The 14,525-nt window shown below is 39.2% G+C and overlaps 1 protein-coding gene across 10 annotated transcripts in view; it reads left to right on the plus strand.

Moving 5' to 3' along the window:
• Nucleotides 1–11,036: 11,036 nt before the first annotated feature.
• LOC146187696 (uncharacterized) overlaps nucleotides 11,037–14,525 on the plus strand; it is a 37,681-nt gene continuing 34,192 nt past the window's right edge. For 4 of the 10 annotated variants that reach the window (XR_014707394.1, XR_014707399.1, XR_014707393.1 and 1 more), the window contains exon 1: nucleotides 11,212–11,360. Coding sequence is in view for 3 of the 10 variants with exons in the window: in XM_084603494.1 (XP_084459620.1) it covers nucleotides 11,325–11,360 (36 nt within the window). In the remaining 7 variants the exon portion in view is untranslated. Of the gene's footprint in view, nucleotides 11,361–14,525 lie in introns of all 10 variants that reach the window. The other 6 variants (XM_084603494.1, XM_084603495.1, XR_014707395.1 and 3 more) reach the window with 6 other exon arrangements.

Raw genomic sequence — 14,525 nt, forward strand, 5'->3', positions numbered from 1 at the left:
GTTGTCTTCGTATTCCGCCTTCAAATACGAAAGAACTGCAGTTGCTGCAGTGTTCTATTCCATAGCTCTCAGGCGGTACGTTAAGGCACTGCAGTTATCTCCGAAATCGTTCTGCGGCCAGCTAGGCTACTCGTCCGCAATCAATTCAGTGCTAGAATTTCGTGAAAAACAATTTGATAGAATCGCCTGTCAAAAAGGAACTGCAGTCAGGAACAGCTGGTGAATATTTGAGGTTGCTTTTGGTACTTACATAAAACTACATGTATGAGCGCGAATTGGGTTTGCATTGTGGCTCAGCAGTGTGGCTGATCAAGCTATGTTGGTAGGTCAGCAAAAACGGGACATAATGCAGACTCCTGTTTTTGGAAGGTGCACTTGTACTCTGCAGTATATGCCTTGTATCTGAAATAACTCAGCCCTTCTTGCGGAGCCTCTCCGCCCATATTTCAATAAAGTTGCCATCTTTTAGATATTTGTCAAGTCAGTGCAGTGCAGTCTTTTGGCTTGTTCTTGTGTGAAAAAAAAAAAAAAAATGATTACCATGGAAATCAGTTTCTAAACACGCTTTTGGAACAGACTCGAAGCTCCAATTTGATTAAATTGAACATTCCAGTTGGGCAGTTCAGCTAAGGCTTCCAATCTTAATGCTTATTCTGCCGGCACTGACCTGAAATGGCAGCTCCAAGCAGGAGACAGGCAAGCATGCATATGACACATAAACCATACGAACCTACATATATACCGGAAGAGTTGACACAATCTTTTCTTTTTGGGACCTCGCACATTGGACCCTACTTAGTAGCAGATCTTCAGGGATCAAAGTTACTTCGTTTAATCAACTGCTGTGGTCGTAGAAATTATGCAAACTACACAGCAGTTTAAGTTGCAACATTTGTTTATTGAATGTTCAACAGGGCCTTCTAATTGAATGTTCCAATGTGATTGCCAATCAGAAGTAGAAAAACCATTTGAGCTACATGACTACATTCACAAGTCCAGCTGGCATGTCTTATTTAATCTACTTCATTCCTAATAGACATAATGGTATCTTTTTTTTTTTTGTCTGGGTTAAATTGGCACCATACTTGGCAAAATTACTGTTCAAAAGCAGTTTAATTACATTACCAATTACTTGCAAGCAGTGTTAAAAATGTAATGAAATTACTAATTACTGCTCCCAAAAAGTAGTAACATTACAATTACCTCTGCAGAGCAAATTCCTTCTCATTTACTGTCTGGATTTCATCCGTATAGAAACTAAGTAAAGCTTGTGAACAAAACTTTTCCCCAGACACTAGAGCACATTCTTTCATCTTACCGCCAAATTCTATCCAGTGAAACTATTCCCTCTCCTTTTCCTACATAACAGGCTATTAAAAATATGACAATGGCAACAAAACAACAAAAACAGAATCATGGTCAAACACTCGCCACATTCATTGCACTCAAAGAAGTAATAAGAGGCAAACTCGGTGCCTTGCTCTCGCGGCGAGCTGCTTCCACCGTTCTAAGCCACTGAATGATATGATTTATAGATTCCATGTTCGCGGGACCATGGCAGCTTGCGCTGGGTAATTTTCACACCATGAACATTTCCGCCTGTCTCTTCCCCCCCCCCCCCCCCCAACTCCTTTTTCGCCCATGATGACAAGTGTAACAAAGCGGCACTGTGCCTATAGCCAGTATGCAACAGTGAGTGTTACTGCGCACTTTCAACTAGTTTTGACCTTCAACCATTTTGCACCGCTGTCGCTTCGATGGACCCTCGACGCCTTACATGTACCTGCTTAGAGAATGGTTGTGACCCTTGGACACACAGTTCTACTCAATTCTGTATTTTTTTGTTCATCCATCACTGTGGGACAGGCTTGCCGCATATGTCATTACTGCTTTCTTAGCATCGTACCGGGAGTGCATGATATGATGTATAGAAACAGCAGTTATTCACTTTAGCAAAAGTAATTTTGAAATGAATGAATTACTTTCAGTGCTTAAAGTCTGGCTCTGTCAGAGAGGGTACTCTAGAAATTCGAGCATATTATATACGATCATATTATATACGAAGGAGGTTTTCGTGATCATTTTATGACATGCACCCGAAAAAATTAATCCCTGTGCTCTGCAAGCATGATCGACAAACAATATGTGACATAAAGCAGCTTATAGTGAAACAACAAAGCGTTAGCACTTGTAACATATGTAATATTGTTTCCTGAAACCACTATCTTGTAGCACAGTTCACATCGAGAACTGAATTTCTGACTGTCTGGTTGCGAAGAAAACTTTATAAGAGTAAATAAGTTTAAATAGAAATTTTGCAAATAAATGTATTTGAGTAAACTTTATAGGAGCAGCGAGAGTGCTATGTTCTTTAAAACACTTTACACAGGAAGCACAATCTTAATCGCACTTTAAATGTAAAATCAACTAGGTAGGAAAAATATATTCTATAATTTTTACACTTCAAGTGAACCCATTGACAATTAGCAAGAAATATTGTAAGAACTACCAGCTTGGTCTGTTTGACTGGTGACGAGTACAACATCTGAATAATATTGTGTAAGCATATTGACAATTTGCTCAGCCAGCACCTAAAACACAGTGTGCACTGAACCAGCAAAATCGAAGAGATGGTATGTGTGTAGAATAACTTAACTAGTTCCAGCCTCTGTGTAGAGGGACTGACCTTTGTTTTCTTCATTGCAGATTTTAGAAATTCTGATTCTTACTAAAACAAAGCAATAATTCTTGCTGCAAAGTTTTCTAACAATCATAAGCATTCTCTGATTGCCACTGAGAAGAATAAAAGGTTGCACCTGCTTCATATTCGTGCAGTGCTGGACACCCAATATATTCAAGTCTCAGACCTCTCGTAAAAACTGGTGAGGGTTCTTGGACGCCGCGACACCCCCCTGACTTTAAGCTCTGCTTGTGATAATCTTTTGATGTGTCTAAAATAATAATGTGGACTATTGTGAGTTGCACATTTATTGTAATGCTAGTGTAGTGCATCTGACAAGTATATTCCCACTGAAATCAGCACTAGCAGGTAATCTATATGTCTCAAAAGGCAAGCATGATACCTTGCTTGTGACCACTGATAAGATAGAAACTTGGAGGATGACAAAAAGACTTGAAATTGAATGTTGGAAAATTACCAGTGCACACAGGACAGGGACAAGGAAGAGAACACCACAAGCAAAGGTAGGAAGAGAGCCTAGTGGATTAGTGAACAAGCGGGAAGTCAAAGGCAAGGTATTCAGCAGTTAGTTGTAAAGGAATGAATTCTAGGAAAATATATATTACCAAGGGGACCCAGATAGCCAGGTGGGCTTAGGAAGTAGACAGCCTGTAGGGATAAAGCATAGTTTACATTGGAGAGGGTTAGTTGGAGAGAAACTAGAGGCCTTTATCCTGTATAGTGAATGTGGTTATGCTAATGATATGTAACTTGAAACTTGCATGCCCTGGAGAGGCATGCTGTGTTGTACATTTTCATTGCCTAAAAGAAACTCTGAGATATTTAGTGTTTTAAAACATCTGCATTGTAGTCATATTAATACACGCTGTTTCACAGGCAGCTGAATTTGACATACATTTAAGATGGCGGACATATCAAGCACATTGATTTGAGCGTACTAAAATTGCTCTTAGTAATAGGTTTGAGTCGGTTTATGAGCTTTAACATCCCAGAGGGACTCGGGCTATGCCACATGCTGTAGTGGAGGGCTTTGTAAATTTTTACCACCTGTGCACTGACATCGCAGAGCACATGGGCACCTTGCTTTTCTTGCTGCCAAAAAGCAGTTTCCACAGCCATGATTCGATCCCATACTCTTGGATAGAGCAGTCGAGCGCCCAGTCACTGAGCTGTTGAGGTGCTATTTAAATACTTATACTTACCATGTGGATTGAACTATATATAGACATACGCACATCAAATGAAAAAAAGCAAAGTCATATATGGGAGGCAAGATGGAATTGCAGTTTCACTTCACTGTGCCATGCATGTTCTAGAGCGTACAGTTTTACTGATTCTGACAGAATGTATATGATAATATCGATAGTACTAATTGGTAACTTGCATTTAGAAACACTGAGCTTTGTTCACCACTTGATGCAGCATATAATTATGTCCAGTGCAGGAGGGTTCTTGCATCAAGCTTTCTGTGTCAGGTAGTGGCTGCTTGGCACAGCCAGGCAGCTACAGGTCAACTGCCAGAATGTGTTGATGTGAAGCAATTTGAGAACAAATTATTTGTTCCATATGACAAGAAATGAAGCTCACTAATTTAGCAGATTGAACAGTTTTGTTTTGCATGAGAGGATGACAGCACACAAAAATGGATAGGGGCACATATGGCAACAAACAACGATATGCTTGGTGAGCACTCATTTGTTTGGTTATTCCTTCAAGGAAAGGAATGATGAATTGTGTCTTCGTCATTTCTGAGCCGTTCATTCCTGTCTTCCAAGGTTTCAGTAATCTTTAAGGGAGGAGATAAGAATGAAATATATAACTGCCGACCAATTTTCATTCGACCGTTTTTGTTTTTTTTCAAAAGCTCTAGAGAAAGTTATAGTTAAAAAAACTGAGAACTCTTCGATAAACACTCTTTACTATTAATGACAATCAGTTCGGCTTTTGCAAACGATGGTCCACTGAATCTGCTCAGCTGCTGCAAAATGAAATTATTTTACAGGGTTTTGAATGTAAGAACACAACGCTAGGCATGTTTGTAGACTTTGGTAAAATGCATGAACTCCTCAGTCATAACATATTACTTCATAAACTTAAAAGGTATGGCATCCGCGGCTCTCTTCTTAATCTGTTTCTCTCATATAGTCGGCGTAAACAGGCTGTCTGTACTGATGGTAACCTGTCTGGTTTAAAAACTATACAATGTGGAGCTTCCCAGGGTAGCCCTCTGGGTCCGTTTCTTTTTAGTGCTTATATTAATGATATGGTTATATAAACTTGCTTTCAATGTTCTGTAAGCTGATGATACAAGCTTTTTCTTACTGACTCATCCACAGGTAACCTATTAAAAAGAGGGAACATTGTTCTTCAGTCATTAAACAGATGGTTAATATCAAATGAACTTGTTAATTGTCGATAGTAAGAAATTTAAAACAGTTTTCTTTTGACCTTTAAACTTTAAAGGAACTTTATCAGCACTCATTTTACTTACCTTAAAACTTAATAATACAATAGAAATTATCGACAGCTTTAAATCATTTGCTGTTATTTTTGATGCACATATGAAAGGAACAGAACAGATTACATATATTGCAAAGAAAGTGTCACAGTCTGTTGGCATCCTTTGCAGGTGTCACTGAGAGTTTTCTCCAAATCTAAAGTTGATAATCTACAACACAATATTTCAATCTTATCTTAACTATTGCCATTTGGTCTGGACCATCACATAAAGCACTAACATTAATAAGGTACTAATGCTTCAAAAGAAAGTAATTAGATTAATAGCCGGGGACAGTTATACAGCTAGCACATTTTTTTTTTCCTTAAATATGAGATTATTTGTATTCAAATACCGGCTAGTATATTATCTGAGGTTCTATTCTTCCACAGCAGCTGCTTTTCTTATGTCCCTGGCGGAAATGTCCATGGCGTGAACAGTACCAATTGTGCAAGCTGTTGTGGCCAAGTGGAAAATATATAATGCTCATTTATTCATTTTATGGTTAAGATATGAAGCAGTAATCTACCAGTTTGCGTACTGCAATTACTTCATTTATATTTGCAGCCGAAAATGAAGCTAGCTTCCAGTACAGCACTTGGAAAATATACTATTTAAAATATTAATGGGACTGGTATGTTTCAAGCAATTTAAGATAAACAGGCCTAGCTCTTGCTTTCTAATTTCACCTTGAAATAAAAAAAAAAATTCGCATCCGACCCGACCAAATGACCAATTGAACTGAAGTGATAACAGTAACCTCGCTGTAGCAAACTCGGAGTTAATTGTAAAACTCAAGTCCCAATTCATGTTCAGTAGACGACTGTAAATATTTGAACTTTTATAGTAAAGACATTTTTGACAAGAATCGGTTATATATAGTATCTGGCAGCGGCGACGTACTTCCCATGAAATGACATCGCCGCACGCGCGATACAAAATCGCGAGGCAAAGTTTTCTTAAACTGGCTTTACCACTAGACTTTCAGCTGTGCTAAGAAGCTAACTTTACGTAGGCCTCGGAGCTGTGAGGGAAAGCATGCGGTGTGTAGGAAAAAAACAAAACAAAGAAAACAAAGGAATGTGGAAAGAAGGTGGCGCGGTTCATTCGGAGAGCAAATGGGCAGCGAGAAGTACGGAAGGAACGAAACGGCCTGACGTTCACAACAATTATTGTGCAGTGCGAGGCATGCGGTGGCAAGAATTAGTGCATGAATGCGGAACGCCTTTGCTTCACTTGGCTGTCGCGTGCATTTCTCGTTGATTGCCTCTTCGATGACAAACAGCGGAAAGTGATGCTGTGTTCTTGCAAGGCTTTGGTTTTCACATGAAATCAAACTCAGTTGTATTCGATTGTTGTGTATGCATGCTTGAGGTATGCTTCCACGAGATGTAAAAAAAAATCTTATAGCCGAAAAAAAAAAAGAAAGAAAATTGCGCATAAAGATTTGAGAGAGATGGAAGGTATTTTAGAGTGTTTTATTTTTATAAAGCAGCAACACATATATATTTATTAAGCCATTTATAATAGACAGCACATCTGCGCCATATATATCATCACAATTATACTGATTTAGTAAAGACCCTTATATAGTCAATATAAAGTCATGATCGGACCAGCAATATATATTGCTGGTCCGATCGTGACTTTACTATTAAAGGGTTCATTCAACCTGAATCAGTGCTTTCAAGGCCTGCATTATATGACCTCTTAGCTCCCATTTTGCAGCCAGGTCAAGAAAGAAAGTCATTGTCCCATGTTCCCTATAGAATACTATGCCTCCAAGATATATATTTTTGATTCGCACCATCTTTCAGACCTGGTATATCTCTTTTTGACCCCTATAGAACTTTGCCATGTCATATTCTGTTCCCACCTTAACTATTGCACGCTGATATATGGGGGGCAACTACTAATAATAGACACCAAGTACACTTCTGCGTCTAGAAAAGAAAGTTATTTCCCAGGGAGCACCAAAATATTGGAGCAATGTAACATTTTTGTTTCATTTGAACATTATTTTGATGTTATCAGTGTCTTTATTTGAAATATTTTAGCAATAGGGGACATATTAGGCTGGTATAATGTGTTGATAAACATTTAATTAATATAAATCTAACTTGTATGCAACATAAATGTAACATTCGTGAAAGTGTAGAGTAACCTTGCCGAGCATGTAGGCCCGCTCACGATGGTACACAGCTTGCGCGCTTTGCAAAGACCACAATACAGCACAACTACATATAACAGCACAACTTCTACACTCACCTCTGAACAAGTCATTTAGAGTCATGCTTTTATATCCATAGCCGATGGGTGTGCAAGGAGTCATAGTGACGAATGAATAATAATCAAAACTCTCTAACAAAATATTAGGGCTGCTTTCATTCTACGGCAGGCATAATTTCAAAGCTCTAGTTGAAAAGAAATATGTTATTGAAAAAACATGGTTACTGGAAGAAAAAGGCCAAAAGTGCTGGGACTTAGTGTTCAAAATGTATATTCTATGTTGCTTTATATATTTATGATCCAAATATTATTTAATATTTAGCAGACAATATTAGAATAACATTTGTTTGTAACATTAAAGTAATGTTTGCAATATGCAACATAAAACATTATATAACATTATTATAATATTTGGCAGTTATTAATAATATAATGTTTCTTTTGAATGTTACAACTATGTGACAGAACGTTAGGCAACCTTCAGGCAAGTTAACAATTTTGTAACATCATTCTAATGTTTGGTGCTACGTAGTTGCATAAACAATGTATTGTATTTGCATCCTTCAACAGAGGTTATCATGCATTCAGCATCAAACTGTGAATATCATTACAATCTTTTTTATCAATTCGACTTTGCTTATGAAAAATGTCAATTTTTAATGACCCAATCAGGGGAAGCACTATGTTTCAATATTTTTAACATGTGCCTATGAAAAAGGGATGATACATTACCAAACTAATTACCTTCTTCACTCTTTACTATCTTTCCAATCCCTGTCATATGACAGTCACACATAAAGTTTTGTGTTCAATATGTTTCTAGAGTGACCTGTTTTTCTATTTTATTGTGCAATATGATACCTAATTCATTCAACCTAAAAATGGGACTTTTTTGTGCATTTTTCTATATTATTGTACATATAGTAATGTTGCATATTGTCAGTTACTTTGGTTCATTTTTCATTTATATGCATGCAAAGCTGAATGTCTTTGCTAGAAACTTCTTTGAACAATTCTGTTGCTTCCTTGACCTCGTCCTTAAGCTGTCTCTACAGCTTTCTGTCAGAGAGTCTGTAAATGAAATGTTGAGAATAAACATGAATTGCTTTCAATTGATTTGAATTGCCTAGTGAAAAAATAATAAAAAAGAGCCCCATTTACAGCTGGACTGTTGAACTGAAGATCACTTCTTTCCAGCTGGAAACCATATATATTTCTTCCAGAATGACATATTTTTCGAGCTGAATTATATATTGCACTGGAAAACCTGTTGATCAGGAATGTTTTTACTTCCTGATGGAAAATTGACATTTCCAGTCAAACAGCTAGAAAATTTGCAGCTAGAGTGCAACAACAGTCATAGTGACATATGAACTGCACAACACTAAACAACATGCAACTCGATGCATCGTCCATATGGATACCATATGCATAGAGCCAAGCATACAACATACCATGCCATCATTAAGAGCCTTTACTTGTGATGTTAAACGTATGTCATCAGACCAGGTGGTTCATATAAGATTTGGTGAAAATGAGTACAGAAGCCTTCTCCTTGATTGTTCATGTAAACAGAAAAAAGAGGGGTGGTATAGTAAGCAAACCTTTATAACAAAATTATATATATATTTGTGCATGCGCTCTGTTTCAGGCAGAATTTAAGAGATTTAGGTGCAAATTATACTTTTATTTAAAAATGTATTTGCGGTAATAAAGAAAGCGGCAAAATTCTGCAACCTGTACTGCTTGAAGTATATTTTTATTATGTTGTTTTATAGTTATTATTGAAACCGTATAATGTGGAGTACACTATATATCAAAGCAATTTTTCTTTGTAATGTTAAATTCATGTTTATAATACAGCATAACAATATTATTTGTCAACTTATAACAGCATATTATAACATTGAAAAGATCAGCTATTACTTATGTAACACAAGCATTAATACAACTGACATACCAGTTTTGTTATTCTAATGTTGCTACCTATAGTTGAAGAATTCTTTGACAATTTTAGCAGATTGATGCGCTCCACTGCTGATTTGCTTCTTGTTCATTGTTTGACATAGATGAAGCATGTGTGTATGAGCGGAGGTCTTGTCATCACCTTTGCATGCGGTTCACTAATCGGGCAAGCACTTTACATTAAAATAACCAATATGTGCAGCAATCTCGTCCTTTGCACTAAATTGCAGAATATAGTCACAAAATTTCCAGTTAGGAATTTTCACTGTTGATCGTTTTTATCATATATCACATTAACCGATCACTACCGCTGCTTTGCCGGATTTTGCACACGTAATATACATGCAGCACGACAGCCAGTGAAGAGGATATATCAAGCACATAAAAAAAAAAAATCATAAGGGGTGGGCTTTACAGTAACATAAGTCGACATGCAGAGAAGCCCCCTGTTTGTCCGTTTGCATACTGAAAACATCCCTACATCATTCTGCAGTTTTTTTTTTTTTTCTTAAAAAAAAAGTGTATCTGGGAAATCAAATTGGAACGAGGCAGTAAGTAAATATTTTCCAGTGCTGAATGGGGCAGATGTGCCGGGTGTGGTTCAACCAGCATGAATTAACGAAAGATTTTAGCTCTTTATTATTATTTTGCATAATAACCACGGCTCATTTCGTGATATATTCCACCCGCTATTATGCCCAAGCATCCTGTTCTTCCTGTAGTATATGTGTCACTGTGTGTATGTGCTCTAATGATTCGGCGCGCACGTATACGTACACCGCGTGCACTGCCGCGACCCTCCGTAGTAATACAGCGCGTTGCACAATTAGAGGCGCGATGTAGAATGCTTCTCCCAGCTAAACTGTGGAATCCTCGCAGTTAAAATTTTGCACAAAAAGGGCATTTTGTCGCTAGTATTTTTTAATATGAAATTTGTTTGGGGTGCTTGCCTGATTCGATTAAAAGAAGTCAGTTGTTCCCATCTTATGCGGCGGCAATGACCGCTGCCCCAGCAATGGTACTGGTGGCGCCACCTCATGCTGCTACAACAACTCTGTAGCAGGAAAAGAGGGGGCGAACGTTTCTGGCAGAAGGTTTGAGTTGTTGTAAGCAGCATGAGGTAGCGCCACCAGTGCCATCGCTGGGGTAGCGGCTCGTCTGCCGTCGTCGCCGCCGCTTAAGATGAGAACATCTGACTTCTTTTGATCGAATCAGGCATGTACCCCAAACAGATTTGGTATTAAAATATACTAGCAACAAAATACCATTTCTGTGCAAAATTTGAACTGCAAGGATGCCGCGGTTTGGCTGGGAGAGGTACATCGCGCCTCTAATTGTGCAACACGCTAAACTTGCGAGCGGGCTAGTTCTATAGGACTCCGACGACCTCTGGCGCTGCATGGTTATACACAAACACAACACTTGTTTAATTCTCTTGTGTGTGTGTTGTGTTTGTGTATAACCATACAGCGCCAGAGGTCGTCGGGGACGCGACCCTCCAGTCTTACTCGCATTTCATATAACCCAGAGCTGCTTACACTAAAGCTTTACGGATAATATATAGCTACGCTTCGGCGTCGTTTGGTCGGATGTTCTGCTCACTGCAATTCCCTGAGACATCGAAATTGTATACTATCTCGTGTCTCCTGAGGCCGCGTCGTCTGCCATCTCAGTGTCATAGCTGCCATGCCATGAACAGTGGATGGCGCAACCGACGAAAACTAAAACAGACTATATATGCACACCTTTAAAGCCTTCAATTTAATTTTTAAAGTACAATATTAACATTTGCAGTTGCCCTCTTTTTATTTTTTTAGTTAACAAAATGCTGCACTGCTGCAAGCTACGTTCACTGCGGGATGCATTACAAATGGCGGCGGAGATGTTTGCATTTGCTGTCATCTTGCGGGGCCATACACCATATTACTACTGATGACATCGAAAACGCTTCCCGCATTGAATGTATTGGTAAGATTCTCTTAGTATTACTGAAGGTTATAAAAAAAATATTCACAATGGCTTTATTGCATCAGTCATTCATCGCAAAATTTGCGCATAGCTGTAAACTTTCCTTGTGCCCCTCGAAACTAGGAGGTATGGTTTGTTCACGTCGTTTGTATACAAGCGGGGCAGTGTGTGTACTTGTGAGGTTTGTGTGCTTGCGAGTTTCTTATATCAGCCCCTTCGGTCAAGTCTTCTCAGGTGTGCAGTTCTGTACTTGCAGTAGTATGTATGTACAGTTTGGCTCAGTATGCATATGGCTGCAAATCAAAGCCGTTCAGTTTTTTCAGAAACTTGGTGCTTGAAAATTTCGTCATTATCCGGGGTTTGAAACCGGGATCACCACCTGTCCCCGGCAGTCGGTCTACCAACTGAAATGTGCAGCAGATTAGATGCTAGGCGAGAGCGAATTGATGAACAGCTCGAAATGGGAATAGCTGCTGCAGTATACCGCGAATGGCTGCACCCTTTTGCGACTTGACTTGAAAAATTACGCAGGAATCTGCCTTCAAAGTAGATGACTCAACATTTTACGGGAGCTCCGCTGAGTGTTTCGGGCTGTTTACAAACATGAACACTCCATGATGCCTGAAATTTATGTTTATAACTGGTTATAAGTGAGAGAAACCAAGTACAGTTTTAAAAAGCTGTTGATGCAATGTTGGATCGCAGTATGTAGTCCATGAAACGACGTGACATGATTTGGGTAATCAACAGGGAAGATGGGATTTTGTTATTTGCAACCTTGCCTTTTTCGTTGCTGTAACCTGCAACTTTCATCTTCTCTCTCTTTTTAGTAGTTTGTGACTTTCTAGACTATGGTTTCTTTCAATTGGCCGATTTGGGCTACTTGTTAAAACTGGCTGTTTTCAACTGGGCTATTTGTTAAAATGTGGATAAGATAGAGTAGGTGTGTTCAAGCCCACCTGTGTGCACACAGCACACATAGACTGCACTGCAGGTGAGTCCCCATACTTTTGTATGGTCATCAACACACCTTTCTAGAGCGCTGAAACGCCACCATGTCGCGTAAATAAAGGGAAATATGAGGTGTGACAAAATAAACGAGACAAGTGTGTAGCTTGAAAAAAGAGTTGAGTTGGCAACAACTGCTTTGCTGACATCATCCCACACACCTCCCCTATTCATGCACTAAAAATACTTAAATTAGCAAAGAAAAGTCACAGTTTTGGAGTGATGGATGGCTGTTGCAATAGGACAATGCACCCGCTCACATGACCATATCTGTCAAGCAGTTTCTGACCAGCAAAAACATTGCTGTGATGGAGCATCCTACTTATTTACCAGATTTGGCTCCATGTGACTTTTTTTATTTCCTAAAGTTAAATCTTGCTTAAAGGGAACCAATTTTGTCTTATTTGTAGAGGTTCAGGCAAAAACAGAGAATCTCCTGAAGGGCCTTCCAAAAACCTCGTTCCAGAACTGTTACCAGCAATGGCAGAAGTGCAGAAGTGTGTGAATGCTGAGGTGACTACTTTGAAGGTGATAATGTCACAGAGAACTGATTCTAAAAGTGCAGTAATTTATTGGACCAGTCTCGTTTTTTTTGTGTCACACCTCGTATTTTTATCAGGTGCTCGGGTCAGGTGGGGTATGGGGTGAGACCTAAGGTGCATAGGCGTACTCTTTGCCTTGGCAACTGCGTTGTGCCAGTTCCAGAGTATCTGAGCCAAGATAACACTTTCTTAGCACCACTGCATACTGCTGCAGCACTCTAGCCTGGCGTGCTGATTACAGTACTATAATTAGTTAAATGTCAAGAATGCTGTGCCAAATACCCCTGTAAGAAGGCCCTCCTGCCAGTAGAATCAATTTTTTCAGTGTCACCATAGGCTGGGCAAGTTCTTCCTTTCATTTGTTCAAGGCACTGAACACTATCGTCAAAACAACACCCCTTGTCACCTGCTGGCATGAGAAGAGAAAAAACTCGGTTACTGGAAGGTTCCTCTCAGTTGATGTCATTGGTCGAAGGGCTTCCTTTGAAGAATTTTGCCGCTGCATTCTTGACCCGTAACCGACTGTTGTTCACATTGAAAGCCCCTTTTGTGTGCCCCTGCCGATTCCCATGGTGGGATCTTTTTATCACTGTAGCTCGGGGTGGAAAAATTAGGTGCGCTATTGCAGTATTTCCTGCACAAACCTGAGACAAAGAGATGGCGCTCTTCATACCACACTCTCTGTAGATCACAGTAAATCCACTTGCAGTAATGCTCACAGCATCCAGCATTTGCATGTAAAAAATCGAGATCATCTAGTTTCTGTCAATTCCATGTCTAAAAAAAAAATGCTCTCCACAATGCACATTGCAAATGCTGTTTATTCCATCACAGCAACTGGGTTCACTACTGTGATGTGTGTGCCAAATCTGGTCACATCAGATGGTTATGAGAATAGGAGGTGCCAATTTTACCAAACATATTGCGTGTGCATATAACAATAGCACACAGATTACAAAAACGTTTCCTGCATACTTGAACAAAGCTGCTTCCAAGAAGTAAATTTCCATTGCATGCAGAGGTGAATCTTTGCTGTAGCACTGTAATATTTGTGAATGTAAAAGTCCTCCCTTGCCATCCAAGCCAACTCGTTTGTTCTGCGCATTGCATACTTTCTCTAGTCAGGCTTCATATCCTCATTTTAATGTGCATAGCTAAATGTGCCGGTGCTTTTGTTTTTTTCTTAATAATAAAGGATTGGTTGTGAGGAAAAGGGAGGGATTGTTAAATGAATGAAAAAAGATTGGCCAATCTATTGAAGTCGAGGAGGGAGTGCTGATATGGTTCCTGTTTCCAAGCAGGATACGAAGACATCATTGCACAATGATGGATCTGACCAAAAGGAGATTTCAGTGCATTATGTGGAGGCTATATGGAAAAAATACTTCAGCGGAACACTTCATAAAGGGCATGTCATGCTTATTTTGGCAGCCACTTTTACTATCATTGCAACAGTACAGCTAGCAGTGCTGACAAAAGGTTTTTCACTCTTGCCAATTTCTGGGAATTGCAAGTTTTTTTGCAAGGGATCACCTTATGCCACACTATTTGCACTGAACTTGCAGAATAGCCTCTCGGGCAGAATGTCAGGCCTTCTGAAGTTTCGTTGATCACT

The sequence above is a fragment of the Amblyomma maculatum genome, chromosome 5, assembly GCF_055883805.1.
Source record: "Amblyomma maculatum isolate TAMU_Amacu chromosome 5, ASM5588380v1, whole genome shotgun sequence".
NCBI lineage: Eukaryota > Metazoa > Arthropoda > Arachnida > Ixodida > Ixodidae > Amblyomma > Amblyomma maculatum.